Source organism: Pelophylax lessonae, assembly GCF_965119305.1.
Source record: "Pelophylax lessonae genome assembly, chromosome: 3".
Lineage (NCBI taxonomy): Eukaryota > Metazoa > Chordata > Amphibia > Anura > Ranidae > Pelophylax > Pelophylax lessonae.
Window position 1 is genome coordinate 198,804,591 of NC_138770.1, and position 27,452 is coordinate 198,832,042.

The 27,452-nt window shown below is 42.5% G+C and overlaps 1 protein-coding gene across 8 annotated transcripts in view; it reads left to right on the plus strand.

Annotated features, from left to right (window-relative positions):
- Positions 1-571: 571 nt before the first annotated feature.
- SNED1 (sushi, nidogen and EGF like domains 1) overlaps positions 572-27,452 on the plus strand; it is a 444,915-nt gene continuing 418,034 nt past the window's right edge. For 7 of the 8 annotated variants that reach the window (XM_082252243.1, XM_082252240.1, XM_082252242.1 and 4 more), the window contains exon 1: positions 573-1,739. In XM_082252243.1, the coding sequence (XP_082108369.1) occupies positions 1,542-1,739 (198 nt within the window). In that variant the 5' untranslated portion in view covers positions 573-1,541. Of the gene's footprint in view, positions 1,740-27,452 lie in introns of all 8 variants that reach the window. The other variant, XR_014225094.1, reaches the window with a different exon arrangement.

Consider the following 27,452-nt stretch of genomic DNA (forward strand, 5'->3'; position numbering starts at 1 on the left):
GACAAGCTGGTTCTGGGTTGGTAGCAGTACCACAGGGACAGGCAGCCTCAAGGTTGGTAGGGCTACACAGGGACAGGCTGCTTAAACGTTGGTAGAGGTCATAGGACAGTCTGGTTCAGGGTTGGTGGAGGTACGACAGGGACAGCTTGGTTCAGGGTTTGTAGCGGTAACAGGACAGGCTGCTTTGGGGTTGGTAGGGGTATCGGAAGCACAGGCAGGTTCAGGGTTCAAAGAAGAGAAAGGACAGAGTGATTCAGGGTTAATAGAGGTAATAGAATAACAGAATACTTTAGGGTTGGGAGAAATACAAGAGGGACAGGCTGGTTCAGGGTTGGAGAGATATAAAGTAAGATCAGGGTTGACCAGAGAACCGGCTGGTTCAAAGTTGGTAGAAGTAACACTGGGCAGTCTAGTTCATTATTGTAGGGGTATTATATGGAGGAACCAGTTTAAGCTTGGAGAAGGGAATAGAGAAACAGACTAGTTTAGGGTTGGTGGAGGTACCAGAGGACAGGCAGGTTCAGGATTGGTAGAGGTACCAGAGAACGGGTTGATAGAAGTGACAGAGGACAGGTTGGTTCAAAGTTGTTGGGGGTAGTATAAAGACAGACCAGTTCAGGGTTGGCACCATAGGGACATGCTGATTTTGATTTAGTGGAAGTACCGCAGGGAGAGATTGGTTCAGGGTTCATAGGAACATCAGAGAAACATTCTGGTTCAACACTGAAATTGGTAACAGAAGAACAGACTAGTTGATGGGGGAACTAACGGGACAGGCTTTTTCAGGGTTAGTAACTATACCAGAGGGCCAGGCTGTTCAGGGTTGGTAGGGATAACAGGGACAGACTAGTTGATCACTGATAGCAATATCAGTGGGACAGATTGATTCAGGGTTGGCAGGGGTTCCAGAGGGACAGGCTGGTTCAGGATTGGTAGGGATACCAAAGGGGAAGGCTGGTTCAGACTTCATGTAGAGACATCATAGGTCAGAGATGGTGTAGTGGCAGATGCATTGAAGGTCTTAGAGGGCATATAGGGTTGGTTAAAGGGCTGCACAGATTCCTCCTGCTGGTTGACGTGTGGTACATGCACACCTTGGTGGACATAAGTGTAGACAGGAGCACTGTAGGGAAAAGGTTAAAGAGGGATAATGCAGGGGGTTGTACAATTGGAGAGAGAAATCATTCTGTTGGTTATGAGGCTGATGAGTAATGCCAGGGATAGAAGGTAGACTGACAGAATTCACATCCTTTGCAAAACTTGTGAGATCACAAGGACTAGTGAGGCTGCTGCGCTGTAGTGATAATTATAACCCAAGCTAATTGCACAATTATAGGAGGCAACAAAAAGATGATACAGTTGCACTATGTTCTGGGAGAAATTTAAGACTCCAAGCCATTGGACAGAGTCACCAGGGGTTTTCAGAGGGGGGTTGAATAGTGGCAGTCTGGTGTGGTCATTCCATTAGTATAGAGCATTGTACACACTAGCTGGGTCCAGCAGAATCACCCTGGTTAGTGTGTGTTCTGTCACTTCTGGGAATGGGTTCATTTGCCCAGATCTTGCCTCTGTGGTATGTATTTTCTATTGCACATGGCTTGGTACCTTTGTCCGATTTCTACCCCTTTGGCCATGAAGAGGGTGACTCAGTAACCCGAAGACAAGACGATGGTGGATCCGGATTACTACCTATCTCTAGAGCATTTTCTTTCTTTGGGGACAAGCACAGTGGTCTTTATGTGAGTATATTGCAGAACATTACTATTCATTGTTATCTTGACATAGATGTAATAGAAAGTTTTCTATCTTGCCAATCTAATAGACTTTATCCAATCAATCATCGTCTTCTAATAGGACATAACAAACATGAGTAATAGATTTATGAAATGTATGATACCTTTCCTTAAGAATTAATTATCTTTTGTATCTTCTGTGCAAGCTGAATTGGGTGACTTATAAGTGGATATGATTAAATATTAGTACCACAACAGTGGGAATTTGAGCATTTGTATGGAAAAGAAAACCAGGCAACCACACCAGTATTCCCCCAGAACAATACACAGATTTCTCCTAAGGACATAACTGTAATACTATGCAACATCATGCTAACTCGATGTGGATAACAATTGCTAAATGTATGGAATGCACTGTAGAATAAGGCAGTTCGGAGTGTATTTACTATTAGCTGACAACTATCCAGGTATCAGCTTTTTTTTTTTCTCATTTCACTTTATTAAACTTAAATGTGATTTCTTGCCATACGTTAGTGTACTTAGCAATCTTAGTAAGCAAGAAAACTGCGTACCTTCGGTGAACCCCACCTTTTTGCACATAAGACCCCTAGATGTAAGGGCAAAATCATATTGGTTTTCAGTATTTGGTGGACACCGATGGATGTATTCATTCGCCAGCATCTTATATCTCACAGAAGCTCCAGAAGCAAGATATCCGAGTAGTAGTTTGTGCCCCCTACTCAAGGCAGTACCAAAAGTGTCACTGTGTCTCAGCTGGATTCACCAATTATAAGTTTATATCAAATGTATAATCCATCAGGGGGAGCATAACACCATCAGCAGGCTTTGTATTGTCTGTGAGCGGAACAAAGAATAATACTGCTAGGAATCTTTCAGCACTACAGCTCTGAAAGATACAACAATCTTACAGGTGAATCTACTATGCCAAACTCGAGCATCAGATGGCCTTGCACACGGCGAGGAAAAAAAAAACATATTTTTATCAGTTCAGTCTTTTTTCAGGTGTATTGTTTTCTATTGGCTGCATAAAGATCAGTAAACCTGTGCTGTGTTTACATCTGTAAAATTGAAATAGAAAAATCTGCATCCAAAGTCTTGTGTATGGACTGTATTTTACTATATATGCATGTAAATGTTTGTGCCAATGTTTACATGCATACATGACAAATGTACTCTACTCGCCTGTTGAAGGCTGATGTGTAAATATTAATAATGTGTAATCAGTTTGATTACATGCTTTTGAGTTGACATGTTGGCCCTGAAAGGCCATCTGTATTCTAGAAATGAAGGGCGCTAGGTGGCAAGAGCCCCCTTGTGTCCTAACCTAGGGCTCTAGGTGGGAAGGGCTGGGAATACGCATGTAAACATTAGCACAAATGGTACATGCGTGCAGAGACTGTACAAGAGTTTTGCAAGATCTTGCCTATCCGAACTGGTGTATTATCATACCTTAACACGCCTGCTGTTGAATGGAAGCAAACCATCCAAAATGACTGAAAAACTTGCATGTCTAAAAATTTGCTGAGAAAATTTCGAATTTTGTGAACTGCTAGTTGTTAAGGTCAATGCAATGTCCATAGTACACATACAGAACCTAGGGTAAATAAAGACCTACTTCCTCCCTATGAGGTTTGTTACTTGTTGTAGGTGCCAACTGCTGGGCAAAGTGCAGAGGGGGTGTGAAAAGCCATAGTCTCTGGAAAACTGAGCAGTTAAAGCACTTAGAACCTGTACATTAAGTCCTGTAATAGGATACTTTCTAGAAGCAAGTTTGTTACCCTGGGCTGTAATTGTTGCTCAAGCTTGATAAATATTCCCGAAACGTTAATCCATTCTCTATAGTCAGATGCATTTAGAACACTTCCTTGTTTAAAAGTAAACAATAGGTATAGTATTAACCTGACTTCTTTGAATCATGAAGATTTGCAAGCTAGTCAAGCATTTCCTTGGAAGATTCATGCACAGATTTCTGTAGAGATTTGATCAGCCTGAGCATTGTCTGATAAAATCTTGTTGTGTATTGGACATGTGTGATAGAGCAACATGGTCATTCATTTGAATTTTCCACATTATAATGGTTTCTTATATAGTATACACATATTAAATGCAGTGTTATAACAGATTTAGGAAAGTCGTAATGCTAGGTAAAAACATTGTTATAACTGTCAGAATTTGTAGATACCCAAAAAATGTGGCTAATTAGGCCTCAGGTACACTGTAGCTGCTTAACCGACGTTTAGGAGCAGTTTGGCGTTTTTTCACTTTCGTTCATTGACAGACACAGCTCCTGATCTTCTTAACAATTGGGTTATACTGCCCCATACAGGAGCAGACACTAGGCAGAAAAAAGTCTGGTTATGCCTACGGGCAGTCCCAGGGAGTATACTCCATCTCTCTGCTATAGGTACTCAGTTTTTTTCTGCCTAGTCAGGAGTGAGGACCTAATTCCTTACTGGGATCTCTGGTCCTGGCAATTTTTTTCTTTTTAGATAGAATTTTTTCTCCTGCTTTTTTTTCCTTTGAGATCTACAATCAACTGCTGGACTAGGTGACGGGCAGGATAATCTAGATCCAGTGGTCACCCCAGTCTGGGCAGCGAGCCTGTGCAGACCTCAGCTCCGCGCTAGGTCGGCCACGACATAGCCCCACCGGACAGGGGCTGGCCTGCGAGTAAAACGCCTCGTGAGGTCGCATATAACCGGGTCTCAGCCCGAGTCACAGCGATCCTCTTGGCCGACAGCCCCCCCCATTTCGATAGAGAGGAGGTTCTGTCTGGAGCGGTGCCCGCCTGGTTCCTGGTATGGTAAGTGACTGCCCCCCCTCTCCCCCGGGACGGTTTTGGGGTGGGCCCCTCCATGGGATGGTCAGACCCCTGGGTTCCCCTCCTTCCGTTAGGCACTTACCTCATCACTTACCCCCTAAGGGCCATATTGCCCCTCATCCGCCCCCCCCTTTATTGATGCTGGGGCTGTGGGGTGGCCTGGTCAACCGCCTAGGGTGGGGGCAGGGTGCTGGCGATGGCGGTGGGGGTGCACCTTTGGGGGGGCTTTACCTGGTGGGGGCTCCTCCCGGGGGCCCCCCTTCCTGCCTGTCCCATTTTCTGAGGCCTAGGGATCCCTCCTTGGTCCCTATGAGCCTCGTAGAGGTGCGCAGGGCTGCCATTTTGCTGTAGCCTTTGTGCTCAGGGCACGGCGGCCATGTTTGTGTAGTCCGGGGGCCATTTTGCAGTGGTTTGTCGTTGAAAATAGTGGCGGCCATGACAGTGGAGCCCTGTGGGTGGCGATTTTGCCGGTGGGAGCCCCTCCTTATCCCCTGGTGCTGACTCCTGGATCTTTTTACTTCCTAAACGCCGCACGTGGAGTGCAGATTATCCTGGTGGCTGCAGGTGCCTGTTTCTGCTGGGTGATGAGTCTGGTGGGGTCCTCTCCCTTTCTGCTGAGGATCGATTAGACCCCGTTCACACTGGGGCAACGCTACTTGCCGGGGCGACCTCACAGGTCGCGGTGCGCAGCTCGCACCGCAACCTCGGAGCGGCCGGCACGGACTTCATATCATTGAAGTCAATGCAGGTCGCTCCAGGTCACCCCAAAGGAGCACCGGACCCTTTTTCTAAGTCGGAGCGACTTGTGTCGCTCCTATTAGAACGGGTCCACAGCTACTCTATGGCAGGCGACCTACGGCGTGAACGGGGTCTTAGGTGTTCTGTTTTTTTTTTTTAAAGATCTGTTTATTATATATCATAACAAAACAAAACAAACAACAACACAGCGCGTGCTGAGCACAGCATACAACAATGCAAGTACACAGAGTTACATTTGGGCATGGCTACTCATGGGATACCACTGATAGGGAAAAGGTGAACAACAGTTTACATTGTACATAATACGTCTCATTCCAACTAGCACCGCCGTATGTGCCCCAGACAAACTACAATGCAGGACTAAAAAAAGTGGTATGCACTATGCAGCCCTACTTCATGAGAGTAGCAACACGAGTAGCAACAACCAAGAGATGTAAATAAAGTTCCTATGGGCTTGTAGGAGTGAGAGATGCTATGGAAGGCTCCGCCAACCACCTAGACCAAACCCTATCATATTTACGGGGGCATCCCCTGTTGGCGTATGCGTTGGCATATGTGTCTCTGTACAATGGCAGGCTGTACAATGACTTCAGTTGTTTCCAGAATGAAAGTGGAGGGGGCATAGATTTTTTCCAATGGACAGCAATAGCTTTCCTAGCATAAAATAATGCAACATTTGCCAACAAACGCTCCGCCCATGTGGGCAAAATAGGTTCCACCAGTCCCAGCAGACATACAGACATCAAAGTCTGCAAGGGAGAGGAGACATAGGAGTTCAAAAAGGTTACTACCTCCTCCCAAAATCCAGCAACCAGTGGACAGGTCCACAAAATGTGTGAGAAATCCCCTGGGGTCCCACCACACCTCCAGCACTCAGGAGGGAGTGCAGAGTTCATTTTGTGAAGTCTATACTGTGTTAAATATGCATGGTGCACCACTTTAAATTGAATTAAACAGTCCCTCAGGGTAGGGCTGGGCGATTTTGCCTAAAAAAAAAATCTTTGATTTTTAAAGAAAAATTTGAGTTTCGATTCGATTTTCAATTTTTTTTTCAATGCACTTAAAAAATGACTGCATACATCAGATATAGTGTCAAAAGTGCAACTTTATTGCTATGATTGTCCTCAAGAGTTAAAATGCGTAGAATCCCAAAACAAAAAGTAAATGAGGCTCTGTCATTCAACAATTTCAAGCTTTAACCCAGGTTTAAGCAAAAGTGCAACAACTTCACAGTGGCTTAAATTTTCTGTTCAAGAAATCAGATAATTACAAATTTTGTAACATATAACATTACAATTAACAAAATAAACTCTTATCAGTATAGTGTGAACTGTGAATATAAAAAATGAAACATGCCTGTGGCAGCCCAGACATATAGCCTGCTCAAAGAGTGAACAAATGTAAACTTTTATCCATAACAACAAAACACGTGCTTGTTAGATCTCTGAAACATTGTGCATGCTCATTCTAAACATTTTTTGCAAGAAAGATGAGCCTGTCCCCAACCTCTGGCTTAATGCAGGCCCGGTTGTAGGTAACTATTCCCCCACCCGCACTAAATACCCTCTCTGAGGGGGCACTAGTGGCTGGAATAGAAAGATATATATATTTTTTAGCCAGTAAGCTTAGCCTTGGAAAGTTGGGCTGATGCAGCTTCCACCATTCAAGAGGATCTGTGTCTGACTCTATGTCTGGACAGGTGTGGCTAGTCTCTGTCTGTACCTATCACAGCCCCTGTACAGGTATAACCCCGCCTCCCCTCAGACGCATCGCCCGCTTCCTCTCCCAGCAGCTGACGTCACATCCAGGCCTGGCGGTGGCCACTGATTGGCTCGTTCCTCGTAGACTCTGAGCAGAGATGGCAGCGGCGGTGGTCCGGTTACTGGGGAGTTCTCGGTGTGTTGTGGCCGGTTCCCAGGCCTGGCTGTGCGGTGTGCAGCGGACTAGGAGCTGGCTGGAGCCCAGGGCGGCCCGCCTGTACAGGTAAGTGTCCCGCATGCAGGCCATGGGGGCCCCTGAGTGACCTCTAGTGTGTGTGTACTGTCTATGGTTACGCGGGGCGGGGGCTGGCTCATATCGCGCTATGGAAAAAACTATAGTGGCAAAAAACTCGAGTTTGAAAAAAAAAAATCGTTTTACGCTAAAAAATCGATTTATCGATTTAATCGATTTTTTGCCCAGCTCTACCTCAGGGAGACCAGGGATCGGAAGGGGAAGTCCCACACATTGTCCCAGTCATCATCGTCCAGATCTGGTATGTCTCGCTGCCAACGGGCCCCTCCAATGCTGGAAGAGAAACTAAAGCAAGATGGGAATATAATCTGGAGGTGGGTTTCTCCGAGTAGTCAGACTGCAGAGTCGTCTCCAGTAATGACTGCTCGATAAGCAGACCTGCTCGTGAGAACTGGGCATAGAAGGCGTGGGAAAGCTGACAATAACGATAAAGATATGAAGTAGGTAGGTTGAAAGTCTGGGCCAGTGAGGACAGAGGTGACAGTTCCTGGCAATTGACAATCTGCGCAAACCAATTTGATAATATGTTTAGTCCATATAAATGGATCCGGAAGTTTATAGAACTGAGGGATTGCAGGATTCAACCATAAGGCCTCATGCACACTGGATGTTATAAAAAAGCCAGTAGCTTTGTAGTGAGTTTTTCTAGCATTTTTTAGCTTTTTTGCATTGGCGTTTTTCAGTGTTTTTCTGTGTTTTTTGGCGTTAGTGTTTTTGACGTTTTTAGCTAAAAATCACCTCTCTGCTATTTTAGTAATTCACACTTTCCCACTATGCAATGCTTGCCAGAATTGCATCGCATGGTTGTCCAAACCCATGCGATAAGATTTAGGTGCGGGAAAAAAGGGTCCTTTAACATTTTGGTGCAAATGTGGACCCTTTTTTTCCCTTCATCAAAAACACTCATGTGATGCGATTCTGACAAGCTCACTGCATTTTGCAATTTGTTTCGGGGTTCACATCGAGCAGATTTGACATGCGATTTGACATGTCAAATCGCACGTCAAATCGGAGCCTATTGCTGGCAAAGTCAATGTCTGAATTGGTGCAAACCTGACTTTGCGGCACCGCACTGATTGCAAAATGCAGTGCGCTTGCCAGAATCGCATGGCATGGGTGTTCACACCCATGCAATGTGATTAGGTGTGGAGAAAAAAAGGGTCCTACAACATTTTGGTGCAAATGTGATGCAATTTGAGCCATACAAAATATATGGCTCAAACCACATCGCACAGACATCACATGTGATGTGCACAGGAATGCGGTGCATTTTTGGTGCAAATCACATCTGTTCAGCATGCACCAGTGTGAACCCAGGCTATTTTCCATGAATGACACCTTGAAACAGAATCCAGGCTTCAAAAAAGCAATGGAATAAAAAATGTAAAAAAACGCAAGTTAGCAGTGTTTTTTGGTGTTTATCAGGGTTTATTGACGTTAAAGTGTTTTTACAGCTGAAAAACTCCACTCAAAACCCACTAGTTTTCGATTTTGTTTAACCACTTTACCACCGGAGGATTTTCCTGCTTTACGTCCAGGCCACTTTTTGCGATTCCACACTGTGCGAATTTAACTGACAATTGCGCGGTTATGCAACGCCGTACCCAAAATAAATTTACATCCTTTTTTTCCCATAAACAGAGCTTTCTTTTGGTGGTATTTGATCACCTCTGCACTTTTCATTTTTTGCGATATTAAAAAAAAAAGTGACAATTTTGAAAAAATAACAATATTTTTCTACTTTGACAGTTAAGAAATATCCAATATATTAAATTTTTGTCATATATTTAGGCCAAAATGTATTTAGCTACATGTCTTTGACAAAAAAATTCTCAATGAGCGTATTTTTAAGCGCTTTAAGACCGGAAGATTTTACCCCAAATTAAATTGATGTCCTTTTTTTCCCCACAAATAGAGCTTTCTTTTGGTGGTATTTGATCACCTGTGCGATTTTTACTTTTTACGCTATAAACAAAAAAAGAGCGACAATTTTGAAAAAATAACAATATTTTTCACATTTTTTTTATATGAAATTCCCCCCCAAAAAATGTAAAAATCTAAATTTTTTTAACATTTTAGGCCAATTTGTTTTCTGCTACATATTTTTGGTAAAAAAAATCGCAATAAGTGTATTTTGATTGGTTTGCGCAAAAGTTATCGCAGCTACTAACTACGGGAAATTTATGTCATTTTTATTGTTTTTTTCGATAAGTAATGGCGGCGATCTGCGATTTTTTTTTTTGCGGGACTGCGACATTGCGGTGGACAGATCGGACCCTTGACTGACATTTTTGACACTTTTGGGGGTACCAGTGACATTACTACAGTACAGCTATAAATATGCACTGTTACTGTAAAAATGACACTGGCAAGGAAGGGGTTAACTTTTATTGGTGATCAAGGGGTTAATGTATGCCTGGTGCTTACTGACGTGTGTGGGGGGAGGGGACTGTGTGACACAGGCACAAATCGCAGGTTCAGCTATGTTGAATCCTGCAATCTGTCCCTGTCTGTCACTTAGGAGATCCGCCCGCTTTGTTTACACAAGCGGGCGGATCTCCACACTCGATCCCCGACGATCGGGGAAGAGCGGGGGTGTGACTGAATACAGCGGGAGCGAGCCTCCGGTGGCGCGCGCGTCGCCCACAAGGGGAGGAGTCCAGCGACGTAGGTCTACGTCGCTGGACGATAACGAACCACTTTGCCGCACGTGCGCGGGAGCCGACGGTCACGGTGCCGTTCCTTCAGAGCGCATGCGCCAGTGACGTCACTGGATGCATGTAAGGTAAATATCTCCTAAACGGAGCATGTTTAGGAGATATTTACAGTACCTATAGGTAAGCCTTATTATAGGCTTACCTATAGGTAAAAGTGTCAGAGGAGGGTTTACTTCCTCTTTAAAAAAACATACATTTCACCACATGCTGTTGCATTTGAAAAAAAAAAACATTTTCATAGTTTGTTATAGAATTTATGCAAACAGGTAATTTTTCTCCTGGACTGATGGGCACTGATGAGGCTGCACTGATAGGTGGCACTGATGGGCACTAAAGAGCACTGCTAGGCGGCACTGATGGGCACTGATAGACGGCACTGATTGGCACTGGTAGACGGCACTGATGATGAAAAACTGATGGGCACTGATTGGCGGCACTGGTGGGCACTGATTAGCAGCACTGGCAGGCACAGATTAGGACAGATGACCCTGTAACAGAAGCCAGTTACCAGCTTTCTTCTATTCTACTCACGCTGATCATGAGGAGAAAAAAAAGCAGATAAATTGCTTCTGTTTAATTCCATGATCAGTTGTCATTGGCTGACAGCTGATAACCTGTTAACCACTTAAGCCCCGGAAGATTTTACCCCCTTCCTGACCAGGGGGTATTTTGCGATTCGGCACTGCGTGACTTTAACGGACAATTGCGCGGTCGTGCGACGCTGTACCTAAACGAATTTGACGTCCTTTTTTTCCCACAAACAGAGCTTTCTTTTGGTGGCATTTGATGACCTGTGCGATTTTTTGATCACGCGCTATAAACAAAAAAAGAGCATCAATTTTGCAAAAATAACAATATTTTTCACATTTTTTTATATGAAATTCCCCCCAAAAAAAAAGTAAAAATCAAAATTTTTTAAAATTTTCGGCCAATTTGTTTTATCCTACCTATGTTTGGTAAAAAAAATCGCAAAAAGCGTATTTTGATTGGTTTGCGCAAAAGTTATCGCGTTTACTAACAAAGGGAAAGATTTTTGTCATTTTTGTTGTTTTTTTTTTAACGCGTAATGGCGGCGATCTGCGATTTTTTTTTTGCGGTACTGCGACATTGGGGCGGACAGATCGGACCCTTGACTGACATTTGTGACACTTTTGGGGTTACCAGTGACATTTCTACAGTAATCAGTGCTATACATATGCACTGTTACTGTAAAAATACACTGGTTGTGAAGGGGTTAACTTTATTTGGGAGGGAGGGGCTGTGTGTATCCCTAGGGGCGTGATTTCTACTGTGATTGGCTGTGGCTTCAGCTGTAAGGACACTGATCAACGGATCCACATACTAGATCCGTTTGATCAGTGTCTTTACAGCGAGGAGAATGACAGGCAGCTTGTTTACACAAGCTGCCTGACATTCTCCCTCTCCCCCGCCGATCGCCGAGTGACCGGCGGACATCGGGTCCGCTGGTCACACGCGCGGGGGGGGGTCCGTGACCACGGGGGAGTGGGAGCGCGCCTCCGGGGGGGCGCGCTCGCTCCCTAGACCTTCACAAGCTTGTGACGTAGCCCTATGTCACTTTGCCTGTGAGGGGCTGACTGCCGGCGTAGATCGGCGTTAGGCAGTCGGCAAGTGGTTAAAGTGCTGCTCTGATTGTCCCTTTCCCCTGTTCTGTGATCAGCTGTGTCCGAAAGACTTGACGATCTCAAAGCTCCCGGCCGCGCTTGAGCAGTGCGATCACAGGAGGACGTCTATTGACGCCCTCCCGGCACTGGACCTTCCTGGCACTGGAAGCCTGTGCAGTAGCCGTCTTTCGGCTATAGTGTGGGCGGAAAGTGGTTAAAAAACGCTTCTAACCTCAAATGCTCATAACCGCTGCTAACCTCGGTATGTAAAAGCTGTAAAATGGACATTCTTCACTGTCGGTTTCCAGCGTTCAGAAGAGGTTTTCAACTACCCTGTGTACATGATCACTAAATCTGACTTTTCAGCTGCAATATAAGATTAGAAGGATGTATCTTATGTTAGGAGACACTGGTGCATACCTGTAGAAAACAAGCAAAGAAAGCACCTAACATTGTTCATGAATATCACCGAACAAATATCACCTTTTAACTGATATGCCTACAGAAAGGGCTTGTTCTTGGTAAATATTCTTTAAATACTCAGTAAAATGCATAGCAGCAATGTGTGTTGCCTTGTCTTTTGGAAGAGTTGCATCATATCTTTGCAGAACCCAGTTCAGTTAAATTTAAGGGAAAAACAAAGCACAGTTCGTTGGAAATTCAGCATGAAGTTCATCACGTTGGTGGTAACAAGCTGAGAACAGTGTTTTTTTTTGCTGTGTTTGTGTATTTTTAAAAACACAGCAAATTGCATGATGGGGTAGGTGGTGAGATGATATATAAATGATATCTGATTTGCTGTGGTCAACTACATTTAAGCCCAACTCCAGGCGCTCCCTTCCAATTTGGCCCTCACTAGTATTTTATGCTTTTTTTACTTTTACTTTACTAATTAACTTTTTGAAGTCGTATGGCCAGTCTGTTGCTACAGCATGGTCCTCTTCTCCTCTTTTCCTGGCTTGTCGGTCTTTACTGGTGCAGAGAGTGGCCTTGATGTGAATACATCTGTGTCGCTGTCTGCAGGAGAACACCTTAAATGTAGGACACCATAGTGACACACCCCGATGACAACCTGTATGAATTGAGAGAAGGTTTTTCTAAAATTATTGTGAATTAGGAGAAGGTGTTTCTGCCAGATCTGCATTTCAGGCTGTACTGTAGAAGAGCTTGGGACTTTAAAGCCCAGTTCTAGTTTGGGCAAAAAGTGGAAATTGGAACCCTTAGCAGCTCTAAAAAATAAAAAAGCTTTGTCTGCTATCCAGCATGTTCTGCAAATTTGCGCATGTGTTTTACGCTAAGGGGAGCAGTCACATCAATCCTTTAGTCAGATGACAGTGCTTGGTCCTAACGATTGGATGTTAGATCCAAGCATTATCACATGGGAAGGGTTCACAAGGTGACGGTGTGGCTGATTTACTAAAGGTAAATGGGCTGTTCACTTTCCAAGCAAAGTAGCTCTTTGCAAGGGAATTTTCTTCAGAGCTTAGTGATTGAGGTGAAACTCTGCTTTCTTCCATCCATTCAATTATGTTCAAGCAAAAATTCATTTTTTTTTTACTTTCCTTGTATGTGATTGGGCAAATTCTCTTGCAAAGTTTAGTAAATCAACTCTGGTGTCTCTTTAAAGGGAAAATGGCTTTCTTTTCATTTGCTTTCTCTTTTATATTGGTGTTTATGGTAAAAATTTACAGTTTAACCATTAGAGGGAGTCCTTTGTAGCTCAGCGGTTTTACTTAAAATGACCCTCCAGGGTGCTACGTAAAACCCACACTGTAAAAGAAGATGCTGATTCTACTACTTGCAATTGCAGCATGCTATTAGGGCTCAGGGAGGGGCTGTAGAGTGGGTACAATCTCCTACCCCCATTTTCCATTTCTCCAAACTGCCACAGAGACCAAAGTCTTTATCTCACAATGCTACCAGATGTCTGTATACTTGGCTTTTTAGAGGCCCGTGTTTTTTAAACTCTGCCGCTTTGCTAATTCCAGCTGCTGCATTTATTTGGTAGTTCTGGGTGTGTTAAAATCTGCCGGCCCCCTCCCCTCCCCCCACCTCAAACTGTGGTTCCCCTCGAAGGATCGTATGCCCTGCAGTGATGTAGTAGCTGGATAGAGGAACCACAGCATATGATGTTTTTCAACAGGGATGGCAGTGTAACATTCACCATTGTTTTTTTAGCTGGCTATACACGCAAAGATTTCTTTCGCTCAGCCAATCTCCATCCATGGCCATTGCATTTCATTGTATTCTGACATCAACACCTGCAGCTGTCAGAATACTTAAACGGTAACTGCAGCTGATTAGCACAGTTTTGACTTTCGCTATATCATAGCCCATTTATTTATTTCCTGTATTTATTTAGTGAAAAGATTTTGCTACTTAATTTACAGGGTATACAAAACCAATGAACCATGCCTATGTGATTGGCACTGTAATGGAAAGCCAAGTGACAAATGAATGTGACAGGAACGCTGGCCCTGTGCAGAGTTTGAGCCATTTTGAGACCGAGGTAATGGTGATTCTGCTGGGTCATTTTGTCTTTGGGTGAAAACAGCCCCCAGAGAACCTGGCTCAGCAGCTGTAACATGACAATGTTCATCTTACCTGTTTTAATCATTTTAATAATTAAAGCGTGATACAGTTTTTGAGTTTTGGTTATTTAAAATGCCCAGAGGTTGTAGATTTAGAATGCAGCTGGATAGTAGAGGAACAGAGGGCTGTGTCTTTTTTTTTCTTAGGAAATCCCAGATCAGTGGCTTTACGGGCTCTTGCAACATACTTAGACACATATTGTGTTGTGTTCAAATCGTGACTCAAACAATCATGTTCAGTGTGTGTACAGTGGGATAATACTTTGGAGAGCAGAAGGGTTAACGCCATTTAAAAAGGCAGTATTTATAAGACTGGAGAGAGGTGGGTGGGTGCAGGGGAGTAAGGTCTCTGCCATCTGACCTTCTTTTATAACAATTTATACAGCTTATGCAACAATATAGAAAGCTATTTGCCCCAGTGAAAACAATTTGTTCTTAGTATGCAACTCCACTCCCTAAAGTTTGTAAAGTTTTTTTTTTTTTTTTTCTAACTGAAAGGAAAAAAATGTGGAAATTTTACTATTTAATTCCTTGGAGTAGTGGAACTAAATCCAGATGTAAATTGCTGGAAGCAGAGGATCTCAGCGGTGCTGGATTAAAAACACATATACATTTTATGCTTCAAAGCAGAACATTTTCTAGCTGCACACACGAAAAGCAGACTTGTGTACATAGCAGTTTGTTTACTTTCCGACACACAGGTTAAATTAAGTGTTAGTGTACATCTCTGTTCTCATTGTGTATGTAAGATTTATGATGGCTTTATATTGCTTTATACCACAGACTGCAAATGAGTCATCACAGTGTTTTAAGTAGAGTAATGAAACAAAAAGCTAAATATCTTAATCGTACAGTATAGGAAAAATAATCATAAACAATGGGTTAATGGCCTGTACCTTCAGGTGATTGGACACTGGCAAGCTTTTGAGGAGAGCCCCCCCCCCCCACTCAGGGCACCTTGCCTATAATCTTACCCCACTCTGTGATTCCCCCGTTTTGTGCTAGTGTCTGAAAGTGATGGACTTCTTCACCGTCATGGAGAATTCAGTTTCACTATTTCATCTTTTTTCTTCATCATTTTCGTCAAATTCTTCCATTAACACCTCCAGTCTTTTAATGCCAGTCTCTGGACTGGCACAAAGTCTTTAAAACTTTGGGAGTTGTACCCAGTTTCAGGTCCTGCACAGGTTCTCACCTTGGCACTTGGTGCAAAGTGTTTAGACAATCATAGGGTGCTATACAGGTCCGGGGTCATGGTCCATTGCTATGGAATCCAGTGCCTAAAGGCCCCTATATGGGTATGCCTACCATGACCAGCAAAGCCAAGACTTTATATTAAGTCCAGCATCATGAACATGTAAGACAGGGTCACCCAGTATCTCTGACCGTTACTGTAAAAACGGAGGTATGTTTAGAATATATTCACAGTGCAAAGTTTTTAAACTTGCAAAAATGTAAACTTCTCAGAGCTCAGGTACAGATGGATGAACAGGTGTTACATCATACCACTGGTCACACACTTTAACGCTGCTTCTTCCCAGAGCCCTTTAAGGTATTCATGTACTTGCTCTCACACTTTTGCCATGGGGATTCTTTACAAGACCGTCCATATCTGGATTACCACATACACCTTACGGACACACCCTATTTTCCATGCTCTACTCCATGATTACCCTCCAGGAGAATGCCCTCACTTGGAGCTATGGTGGAGACTAGGTGAAAGGGAACCAATTCAAAACTACAGGTTAACATTTGCTCTGCCGAAGACCCCAATAACTCTAAACCTTAGAGTGACGATGTGTCCCTTGCATAGGAGCAAAACCCAAATCGAACACCGATGTCTACATCAGATTCCAGCCCTATTTTGGCATACAACATGCAGCCAGCCTGACAGAAGCAGTCATTGGGCAGATAATGGCCATAATACAGCCATTTTTGTCAAGGGCTCGGAAGCACACTGCCTCTTTTACTTCTAATTCTCAACCTGAGTCTGATACTGATTTGCCAGTCCTAGAGGATGCAGACACAAAAGGAAGTGAAGAGACTATTGAGGCAGTATTGGAAGAAGCGGCGGAAGACTTCCCTTCCCCAGACTGCCATTATGCTGAAGAAAGAGCTTCATGCAAAATTCTTGCTAACATTGAAAAACGTATTGCCTATGTCTGCAAGAGCCATTGCGTTGCACTCCTCTGTCTCGCCATTCACCTTTTGGGTACAAAAAAAACCCCACTTAATTCTGCAGAACATTCCCTGTACACAAAGAAAGAGAATCATGCCAAAAGGGATTTTATCTTCCCCAAAGTCTTTGCCGATCTCAATCCACTGAAAAATAGTTTGCAAAGAAGTGGGCCAATCCTGTGGTTGATGGCTGCTGTCTCAGTACTAAACAAACATCTCATTGTACCTATTGAAGATGTTCCTTCTTTCAAAGATTCTGCACATAGAAATCTTGGGACTCCCCTAAAGGCTCTCTTTGCTTTTGCAGGCTCAGCCCTGCTGCCATCTCTTGTTGCCATTTCAGTATGCCAAACTGCAATTAACTGATCTAGGACAAATAAAATCCACATGACCCTGTATTTTCAACTACGACAATTGCCTTCTGCTCTACTTTTTTGTGTGGGTGCCCTAGAACTTGTCATGAGACACATTTCTGGGAAGACTCGAATATCCATTCACAAAAGAATCGTATGACTTAATACTTGAACAGCTAAACAATTACCCTGATATTGGCCTACCTGTAAGGTGTCCTTACATATTTTAGTTCCATTCCTCCCACTCCATTAGTGTAATAGATTAAACATTCTATCATTGGGGGAAATGTTCCTCCAATCAGAAGAAAGGATGCCTGTTTCTGATGCAGTGTTACAGCAGTCTCCAGAGGTATTTGTAAGTGAAAAACCTTTCTATGTGTGCTTGAGACCCCCAAGCTTGCCATGTGATCCCTCCACAGTGTTCCACTTTCCTAGAATCTCTTATCTTATAGGGTTGTTTTGGAGACTTGTATATAAGGACTTCTACACAGTTACAGATAATTCAATGGCTGAAAACATTGCTGTAGAGATCTGCTTGATCTGTTTTTGAGAAGTATTCAGGAAAAGTTTTGCAGCAAGATGTGAAGTGCGTTTCTTGTTTCCAGTGATGCTATTAAGGAACTTGTCTTGAGAAATAGAACCTAGACCAGGGCTCGACAAACCCCAGGCGCCAGGTCGCATTGGCGACTAGAATTAGCGGCCTGGCGCCTAAGGTTACACTGCAGCAGGTGTCTTGTCGCCAGACATCCCAAGTCTCCCGCGAGGTGCGTGAAAAAAAAAACTGGCCGCCATTGGACCCGTGTGTCGGCCATTCGGCATGCGCAAAAAAAAAAAAAACTGGCTCCTAACTTTGTTTTAGCTAGCTCCTAGGTTTCAAGCAAATTTGTCAAGCCCTGACATACTATGGTGTATGGAAGACACCACTAAAGGGCTGCACCAAAAAAAGACAGTACACCTCTCTTGTTTGTTTACTGATGCGAGGTGTCATAGTAAAATAGACGCTCGGAGAACAAGATAAGAAGCCTCCAGTGGTGAGATGTGAGGGCCAGTGGAGTTGGGACCCTTATGCACCTGCCCAGAGAACCCACTGGGTGCTACAGGATGTAACCTGGGAACTGGCAGCCTAGAAAGTCCTGGTGGTCCCTCAGAGGATGTAATGATGTATCAAGGTAAATATATAATGGTTGGTTCTCCTCTTCCCTTCACATAAGGCTCTCTATATTTGTATTTTGAAATATTAAGTCATGGGAAATGGCTGGATAAATATATTGTACATTTTGCTCCCAAATGCTGTCAGTAGAACATGTGTTTTTTTCTTTCTATTCCCAGTAAGTTATTTTTATTTATCAGTAGTAATTATTTATAGATAAATTATAAATTGTGAAGGAAATGTTGTTAGTTGTTTTAATATTGAGTAAAGCTTTTGCTATTGTGAACAAATTATAATATATATATATATATATATATATATATATATATATATTGCTGTGTCTATATATACAGTATTTCTCTTATTTCAGTGTTTTTCAAAGGTTCTATTGCAGCCTGAAAATGGTACCCCACCATTTCATATTCCTCATATGTATCTGTTGTACCATGTACTTAAAAAGTATCCTGTTTTCTTTGTATTGCTTCCTTTGTGCAAAATACCTGGTGTTTCTGTCAGCCATCCTGTTTCAGATTGTCCACACTAAGCATGATGGCACATCAATCCCAGTGTGGTCAGTTTTTTTGTGCTGCGAGCACAGCCTGCCTGTTGTCTAATGGTCACCCCTTTCCTGCACAGCCATTCACTTGAAAGACTAGTGTACTGCTGTTTTTCCACCCCCACCATTCCCCTTATGCACCATGCGTGTGTATGTGTATATATATATTATATATATATATATATATATATATATATATAGTGCGGGCAAAATAAGTATTGAACACGTCACCATTATTCTAGTTAAATATATTTCTAAAGATGCTATTGACATTAAATTTTCAGCACATGTCGGTAACGTCCCAATGCATACAAAGAATCCATAACTAATAAGTTCAGAAACAAGGTTATGTGTAATAAAATGGAATTACATAGGGAAAAAGTGTTGAACACGTGAAGGGAGGTGCAAAAAGGGATGGAAAGCCAAGACACTAGCTGAAATCTATCAGTAATTAGAAAGCAATCCTGCCCCTTGCCAGTGCAAATTAAAGTGTTACAAAATTCAGGACCCTGCATTCGCTTTATCTGGTCTCCCACAGTACACAGAACAGAGAACATGAAAATGCAATCATTTAAGTAAATATAAACTGCTAAATATCTTTTCTCACCAGCAGAATTTAGCAGTCTTGTGATTTCTCTCAGTGCCTGGTTAAAGCTTGTAGTTTTTCATACTGCACTGGCTGTCCTATCAGGATGCAGGACCCCTGACCCTCTGTCTTGACAGTGCTGATTGGCCCTGTGCTGATCACATGCATTCTCCCAAGAAGAAAAAACTCTTTAACAATACACACCAAACTGAGCATGTACAGCCTGACTCCAGTAACTTTGTCTTATCCGGATATGTTATGGGGACAATGCAAGAAGAGGAGGATCTGTGCATACAGGATCAAACAGCCTTTTTACACAATGCAGGGGATTAACCCCTTAGGTTCCACAGTGAGTATAAAAAGCATGCTTTACTGCATATTCAGACTGGTTTTACTGTTGTGAGTTTAGCAACACTTTAATATCAGCTGGTTCAGTCTCAACTGATGGTCTATAAAAAGGTATCTTGTTACCAAGGTGTCACACAAAAAACATTGCATGATGGGTAAAAGCAAAGAGCTCTCTCAAGACCTTTGCAACCTTATTGTTGTAAAACATACTGATGACATTGGTTACAGAAACTTCTGAATGTTTCAGTGAGCACTGTTTGGACCATAATCTGGAAGTGGAAAGAACTTATTTTAACTAAACCAGCCATTACCAGGTGCTCCTTGCAAGATTTCTGAGGAGTGAAACAAATTAGCAGAAAAGTTGTCCAAGAGCCAAAGACCATTTGTGGAGAGCTTCAGAAAGACCTGGGATTAGCAGATACAATTGTTTCAGAGAAAACAATAAGTAATGCACTCAACCACCATGGCCTGTATGCACGCTTACCGCACAAGACTCCAAAAAAAAGCATGTTGAAGCTCGTTTAAAGTTTGCTGCACAACATTCAGGCAAGCCTGTGAAATACTGGGAGAATATAGTCTGGTCAGATAAGACCAAAATTGAAATTTTTGGATGCCATAATACACACCATGTTTGGAGGTCAAATGGCACTGCACATCACCCCAAACCCCCCCCCCCCATACAAATAATGAAGTTTGGGCTGGCAACATCATGGTGTGGGTCTGTTTTTCAGCATACAGCACTGGCAAACTTCATATCATTACAGGAAGGATGAATGGAAAAATGTACCAAGACATTCTTGATAAAAATCTGCTGCCATCTACTAGAAAGCCAAGGAAACTCTCAATTGGTTTCAAAAACAGAAAAAAGCTGCTAAAATGGCCCAGCCAATCACCTGACTTGAATCCAATAGAAAATATAGAACTAGAAGAACTAAAGTTCAGAGTTTATAGAAGAGGCCCACAGAACCTTCAAGATTTGAAGACTGTGTGGAAGAATGGGCCAAAATCACACATGAGCAATGCATGCGACTAGTTCCTCCATACGGGAGGCATCTTGAAGCTGTCATTACCAACAAATGATTTCGTACAAAGTATTAAATAAATTTCTGTTAGCGTGTTCAATACTTTTTTCCTGTGTCATTCCATTTTATTACACATAACCTAATTTCTGAACTTATTTGTTTTGGTTTCTTTGTATGTATGGATTGCATGGGTTGTTACCGACATGTGATGAAAATTCCATGTAAATAGCACTTTTAGAAAAATATTTACCTAGAAAAATGGTGACGTGTTCATTACTTATTTTACCCACTGTATGTGTGTGTGTATACACGTTTTGCCTTTCATTTCTATTTTAAACTGAAAGGGTTGTTTTACAAGGAAGGGGTTCACATATGCTTACATTTTTACTGAAGTAAACCTCTGGTTGCAAGCTACATGAAACAAGACTAAATAGAAAACTCTCAATGTCCACGGGATATGGCCACATGAAGATAACCTGTATTGTCCAAGAATCTGGTCTGTAGTTTTGTGAAACAAAACAAAATAGGCAATTCTCTCTTTTCCCCCTCTTGACCAGTTTAGCCACCCATCACATTAGACCAGGGGTGGGGAACCTTTTTTCTGCCAAGGGCCATTTGGGTATTTATAAAATCATTTGGGGGCCATATAGAATTATCAACTTAAAAATGTGCCTGTTATACTTGGCCAAACAATTAATTAACTCACCCCTAATGTGATGGCTGCAACTGCTTCTCTTTGGTGAGGTGTGTGATGTTAGCTGGTATTGATGATGTTGCCACTCGCAACTGATTTTCCAGGTTTGCGTCGGTCAGTCTGGTAGCACAGTTGACTTTTTGGTGGTAAGTTTTGAAAAGAACTGCTGGCGAGTAATGCTGGTGGGCATAGCTGGCTGGTACTGCTGGCGGGTACAGCTGGCTGGTACTGCTGTGGGTACTGCTGGCTCAGGCTGGTACTGCTGGCTTGTACTGTGCTGTGGGTACTGCTGGCTGGTACTGCTGTGGGTACTGCTGGCTCAGGCTGGTACTGCTGTGGGTATTGCTGATTCAGGCTGGTACTGTGCTGTAGGTACTGCTGGGCTGGTACTGCCTTGGGTACTGCTGGCTCAGGCTGGTACTGTTGGCTGGTACTGTGCTGTGGGTACTGCTGGCTCAAGCTGGTACTACTGGCTAGTACTGCTGGCTCAGGCTGGTACTGCTGGCTGGTACTGCTGTGGGTACTGCTGGCTGGTACTGTGCTGTAGGTACTGCTGGGCTGGTACTGCCTTGGGTACTGCTGGCTCAGGCTGGTACTGTTGGCTGGTACTGTGCTGTGGGTACTGCTGGCTCAAGCTGGTACTACTGGCTAGTACTGCTGGCTCAGGCTGGTACTGCTGGCTGGTACTGCTGTGGGTACTGCTGGCTGGTACTGTGCTGTGGGTACTGCTGAATCCTGCTGGTACTGCTGTGGGTACCACTGGCTCTGGCTGGTAATGCCGTGGGTACTGCTGGTTCTGCTGTGGGTACTGCTGGTTCTGCTGTGGGTACTGCTGAGTCTGGCTGGTACTGCTCTCTCGGGCTTATACTGCTGTGAGTACTGCTGGCTCTGGCTGGTACTGCTGGCTTTGGCTGGTACTGCTGTGAGTACTGCTGGCTCTGGCTGGTACTGCTGGTTCTGGCTGGTACTGCTGACTCTTGCTGGTACTGCTGTGTGTGCTGCTGGCGGGAAATGCTGGCTAGCAGCGGCGCCACGCTGGAGGAAGAGGCAATGTTTCCTGTATTGGTCACAGGCAGAGTGCATTTGATATCACTCCGCCTGTGACTCATTCAGACACACGGAGCCGGAACTATACAGGAAGCATTGGCTCCGTTCTGACAGATCAGTTGAGAGACACAGACTCAGCTGCACGGGGGGCCGGACCAGATGACTTTGAGGGCCGCATACAGCCCCCGGGGCGTAGGTCCCCACCCCTGCATTAGACCAATAAGCTTCACTTTTTTTTTTTTTTTTACAAGTAGCATCTACACTTTTTATAGTAAGCTCTCGCTCACATTGGAGCGACTTGTCAAGTAATTTGACAAATTTGGTAAAATCACATAACAAGTGGCACCCTATTGTCGGCAATGGCCATGTTCAAAACAATACAACGTCGACTTTGTGGTGCCACATCGATTTGAAAAAGTAGTTCCTGCACTACTTTTGGCAATTTCGGATGCGACCTGCATAGACATCTGTGCATGAAGCCGCACAGATGTCTTCAAAGTCGCACATGAAGTCGCACTAACATTCGGCTTTGAAATCGTGTGGTTTCAGATCAAGTCGCACAAATTCAAAGTCACATTCAATGTGAACGAGGTCTGAAGTTAGGATTTCAATATAACTCCAGCTCCCTGTATCTTAGTGTTTACTGTATGTAATATCTGCCTGTATTTTGTTCTTTGTACTCACTTTGAATTACCATTTACTTTAGACATGACTGTCGTGTGTAGAAATTATTCTTTTGCTGCATATTAAAGAAATATCTTTATATATCCATTTATAACATTTCATATGTACATATGTTGCAGGCATCCTAGAACTATGTTTACCTGCACATTCTTTCCACTCTCCAGTTAGTTTATTTTCCCCATACTGTAATATAAACATGTTTACTGGGAGCTGGTCCACCTAGGATAATAATTATGTCTTTCATGCATGCGATAGTGGGAGATAGCGACTACATTCCTCCAAAAGTGTTTTCTGTTTACTTTTGCTATATAGATCAACCTGTATAGTGTTAATAAAAATAAAAGTTCTAAGCTGTATCTTAAAAATTCTGAATTGAATTTTCATGACCCACTAAATCAAAGTAAAAGTTTTTAAATATGTGGAGGTTTAAATCAACAAACCTTGGCTTGTATGAAAATTCAATTCTTTTATTGAACTGAGCATTGCATATAACTCCAAGGGCTCATGTACATTACAGCTTCTAAACTTGAGTTTAGGAGCTTTTGGTGTTTTTTTTTTGCCAAAGCTCCTAAACTCAACTCCATAAAAGCCTATGTGTCCATGTACATATTGGCTTTTACCAGAGTTTAGAAGCTGCTGCGGTTAGGGGAGGTTCAACCTTCCTCAACATCCCTCTTCTGAATGCAAAAGAATCGCCTTCAGGATAGGAACGTTTTGACAGCCTGCCACAAAGCGCAGCAAAATCGCTGTAAAATCGTGGCGCAATTTTGCGTTTTCCTTAGTCAACCTAGGTTGTGTGTGTACATGAAGCCTTACATTTATTAATCTGGAGGGAAAATGTATTTAAAAGGACCTAAAGAAATACTCTCAAAGACTTTCTCAAATGTATTATTAACCCCTGAAATAGTCTCAGGGAACCCCTGATAATAATTATTATATCTACAGTTACATTAGAATGATGGTCACACAGGAAATGCTCCTTGCATCTGTGGTCATTGGGGAGCATATCTCCCTTACGGATAGCCTAAAAGATTATTGGTGTCAGTGATTACCCATCTGAGAGGCAAAAAATGTTCTTTGCTCAAGGAACTACTAGCAATTTGCTCAAGGAACCACTAGCAACTTCTGTGGGAACCCTAGGATTCCATGGAACCCTGGTTGAGAAAGACTACTCCAGTCCAGTCTTATCTCAGAGATTAGGGCAAATATAATATTACTCCTCATGCACACTGGTAATTTTTAGTTGCAGCAACATATGGTTGATTTGAAGCACAGTTGATTACATTTATAGGTTTGCACAGGGTATCATAGCAATCTACCATTTAAAGTGTACTTTCTCTAGATTGCATGAGATTTTATAATGCGCCAATCAATGTACATAAGGGTTAGCGGAAACCTCAATATTTAGAGTGAAACTGCAGGATTGCTTTTAGTGATACTAAACACACACTGTTTAATTTACATTGTCCACTCTATTTCTGTATGTGGATGATGGCACTGTAAATATTTTAATAAAAAAAATCTATGTATCTTTTTCCAAATCGATATACAGCTGTCACATGACCCAGCTCTCTCCCAGCCTGATTGAAGGGAAACATAGGCAGGAGAAGCTTCTAAACCTCTGCTGCTGGTCACATGTTCAAAACGAAAAAAAAAAAAAAAAAAAACAGCCTTTGGAACTGGAATATAGAGTAAAAAAATATATAAAAAAAAAAAAAAATATATATATATATATATATATATATATATATATATATATATAAGAATAAATAATCTCAAACTGTTTTAAATCGACATACAAATATATTCATTTGTAATTTCGTAATATGGCACAATTTGGGATATGGTAAATATATATTTACCATTTAAAATTGTTTTAATTATGACATATAGCTTTTGCTCCATCTATGCCAGTTATTTGCTGCTCATATAAGCTATATATGTTGTTTTTCATGATTGTGTTTCTGTTTTAAATTAATTTTTGTTAGCCATTAAACATTTTTTTGGCCAAATCAATATATCACCCATGAGGTATTCATGGTTGGTAATACCAATATAATTTTAACTGAGTGGCATTTCCTCCCTTTTCTCGATAGATGGCTCACTTATGTTGTTTATACACGAGGTGTCATCACAATGTTGGCAACATTCCCTCCTCCAATATAGTGGATCGGGTGCAGTTAATCCCGTATGTCAGATCGGGGTGGATATCCTTTGTGCCTATATAAGCGGTGGTGTCATCACGCCGCCCGTACCTTGATAACGTAATTTCTGACGAAACGTACATCGTCGTGGCATGCTGATGTCACCAGGGCGAGAGTAAGGACGGGCGGAAGAGCCGACCGGCGGACGGCTCCTTTTTTATACATGTGCATATACTCTGAATTATTTATAAGTATATCTCCTTTTATCTATTAAATTGATTTTGTGGTTTTACACTATGGAGCTCTTTATTCCCTTTGCATGGTTTGATGTTATATGGGGTCTGTGAGAGCGGATTTTGATCAATTGGTCTGGGATGATTGGATACCTTGCTTGGATTGGAGGCTCTCCTGCATACATCTGATTACTCTGAGTGACATCTGAGGGTCGAAAGATCAGGAATTCCACATATATACAGGCTTGTGTGTATCTGTTTCTGGTAAGCAGATCAAATAACTGGTGGTGGATATAGCACATTGGGTGATTGATTCATACTCATCACGGATATTCTGGGAACATCTGGATCACTTATGAGAGACTTTTTTTCTGCTATATTTCTCAATATTTTTTATATTTTTATTTATCATAATATACATGATTTTGTTGCACATTCATATTTTATTGCACATATTATAGCTGAACTACGGTTCTTTTCACTTAGCGCAACTTATTTATACTACTATTTGTTTTGGTGATAACACACTGGAAGCTGCTGCTTCTCATTACACCAGCGCGGTTATATATTTTTGTGAATTTTATATATATATATATATATATCTCAAACTGTTTTAAATTGACATACAAATATATATTTGAAATCAAATCTTTATTTTGAGGAAAAAACATTGTGTAGGCAGTTTTTTGCCAGTCACAGGCTATGTCCTGCCCCTCCAAGCCTGTGTCTTAGAATAGGAGGGAGGTGAAGCCTCCATCATTTAGGATGTAATATCCCACTCCCATTGTGTTTAGCTGGTTAGTGGGCATGGAGGAGGAGGAAGAGGGTGAGCTGTCATTAACCCTTGTGTAGTCACATGGGCTTTTCAAATGTGATAGGGAGGAAATGCTTAGCATACAAACTCACTGAAAACTGAGCATGTGCAGATTTGCCACCACAGCTGCAAAATCCCTAGCTGAATCGGGGACATGAACAGGAGGTGATGATAGAAAGGAGGATCAACTAGGTTTTTTGCAGAATACAGAAAACAAAACTCATAGTGACTGAGTGGGCACATTAAAAGTGACCGGTCACCAGCTGACAACCTTATTTCTGACCTACCTTACTTTCCCAGCTCAACACTAAAATGGGTGGAGAGTAACTATAGAATACTTGCTCTGAATAAACCGGCCATATTCTTCATAGGGGTGTGTCATATGAACAATTCCATGGCATGGAACACTCAATTACCTTCAGGTAGAACCGACCAGTTAGTGCAGTGCCTGAACACTGATCCTCCCCTATTCTAGTGAACCCATAATGGTTGCAGGGACATTTCCTAAATGACAAACCAATGAGAAGATGCAGCACAAGGTTCTTTGGGACAGTTAAAGCTGAACTCCATCTTTGGATACACTTTTTACATAGTTCCTTTGGACCAGCTTGGCCCTCACTAACATATGAGGCCACTGGATGGGCTGTATAAACTGTATGTAGCTGAGGGTACTTATAGCATACCGCACTGTGTTCCAGGTTCAAGCCAAGACTTCCAATCTCATACCCGGAACACAAAGGAGTCTAGCACAGCGGTGCTCAGCCATTTAGAGAAAGCAATGTATTCTATCAATGAATACAAAGCTTTCTCTGATTGGCTGAGTCAAAGGTTGTGACATCATCAACCTGTCTCTGAATGGCTTAGCGCTGCTTTGATAGACTCTACTGTGTTCTGGTTATGAGACCGAAAGTCTCAGCTCAAACACGGAACATCCAGCGGCCTCACATGTTAGTGAGGAACATAGTTAGTTCCTTTGGGCCAGCTTATGTAAAGTGTAGCAGAAGCTTGAGTTGAGCTTTAAATACTATACAGGTCTTTTTAGCACATTTAAATATAGATCGGGTGAGTAGATAGGTTAGTGATAGAAGTATGTGGTAGGCTCACCTAAAGCTCTTAGAGACTTTAGAGTCCGTAGGGTAGTACATAGGCAAGGCAAAAATAGGTGTAAACCTATGTGCTTTGAAGAGTCTCCATCGCCATCATTATCTTGTGAAATAATAACTTTCTGGCTATAAAAATGTACCACTACATATTGGCTATTCCACTGAATGATTTCTACTGTGATCCTGTGGTAACCATAGACAAAACATTTGTTACATCACCCATCCAAAATCACTGGGATGGCTCATGAATAAAAAAAAGTGGC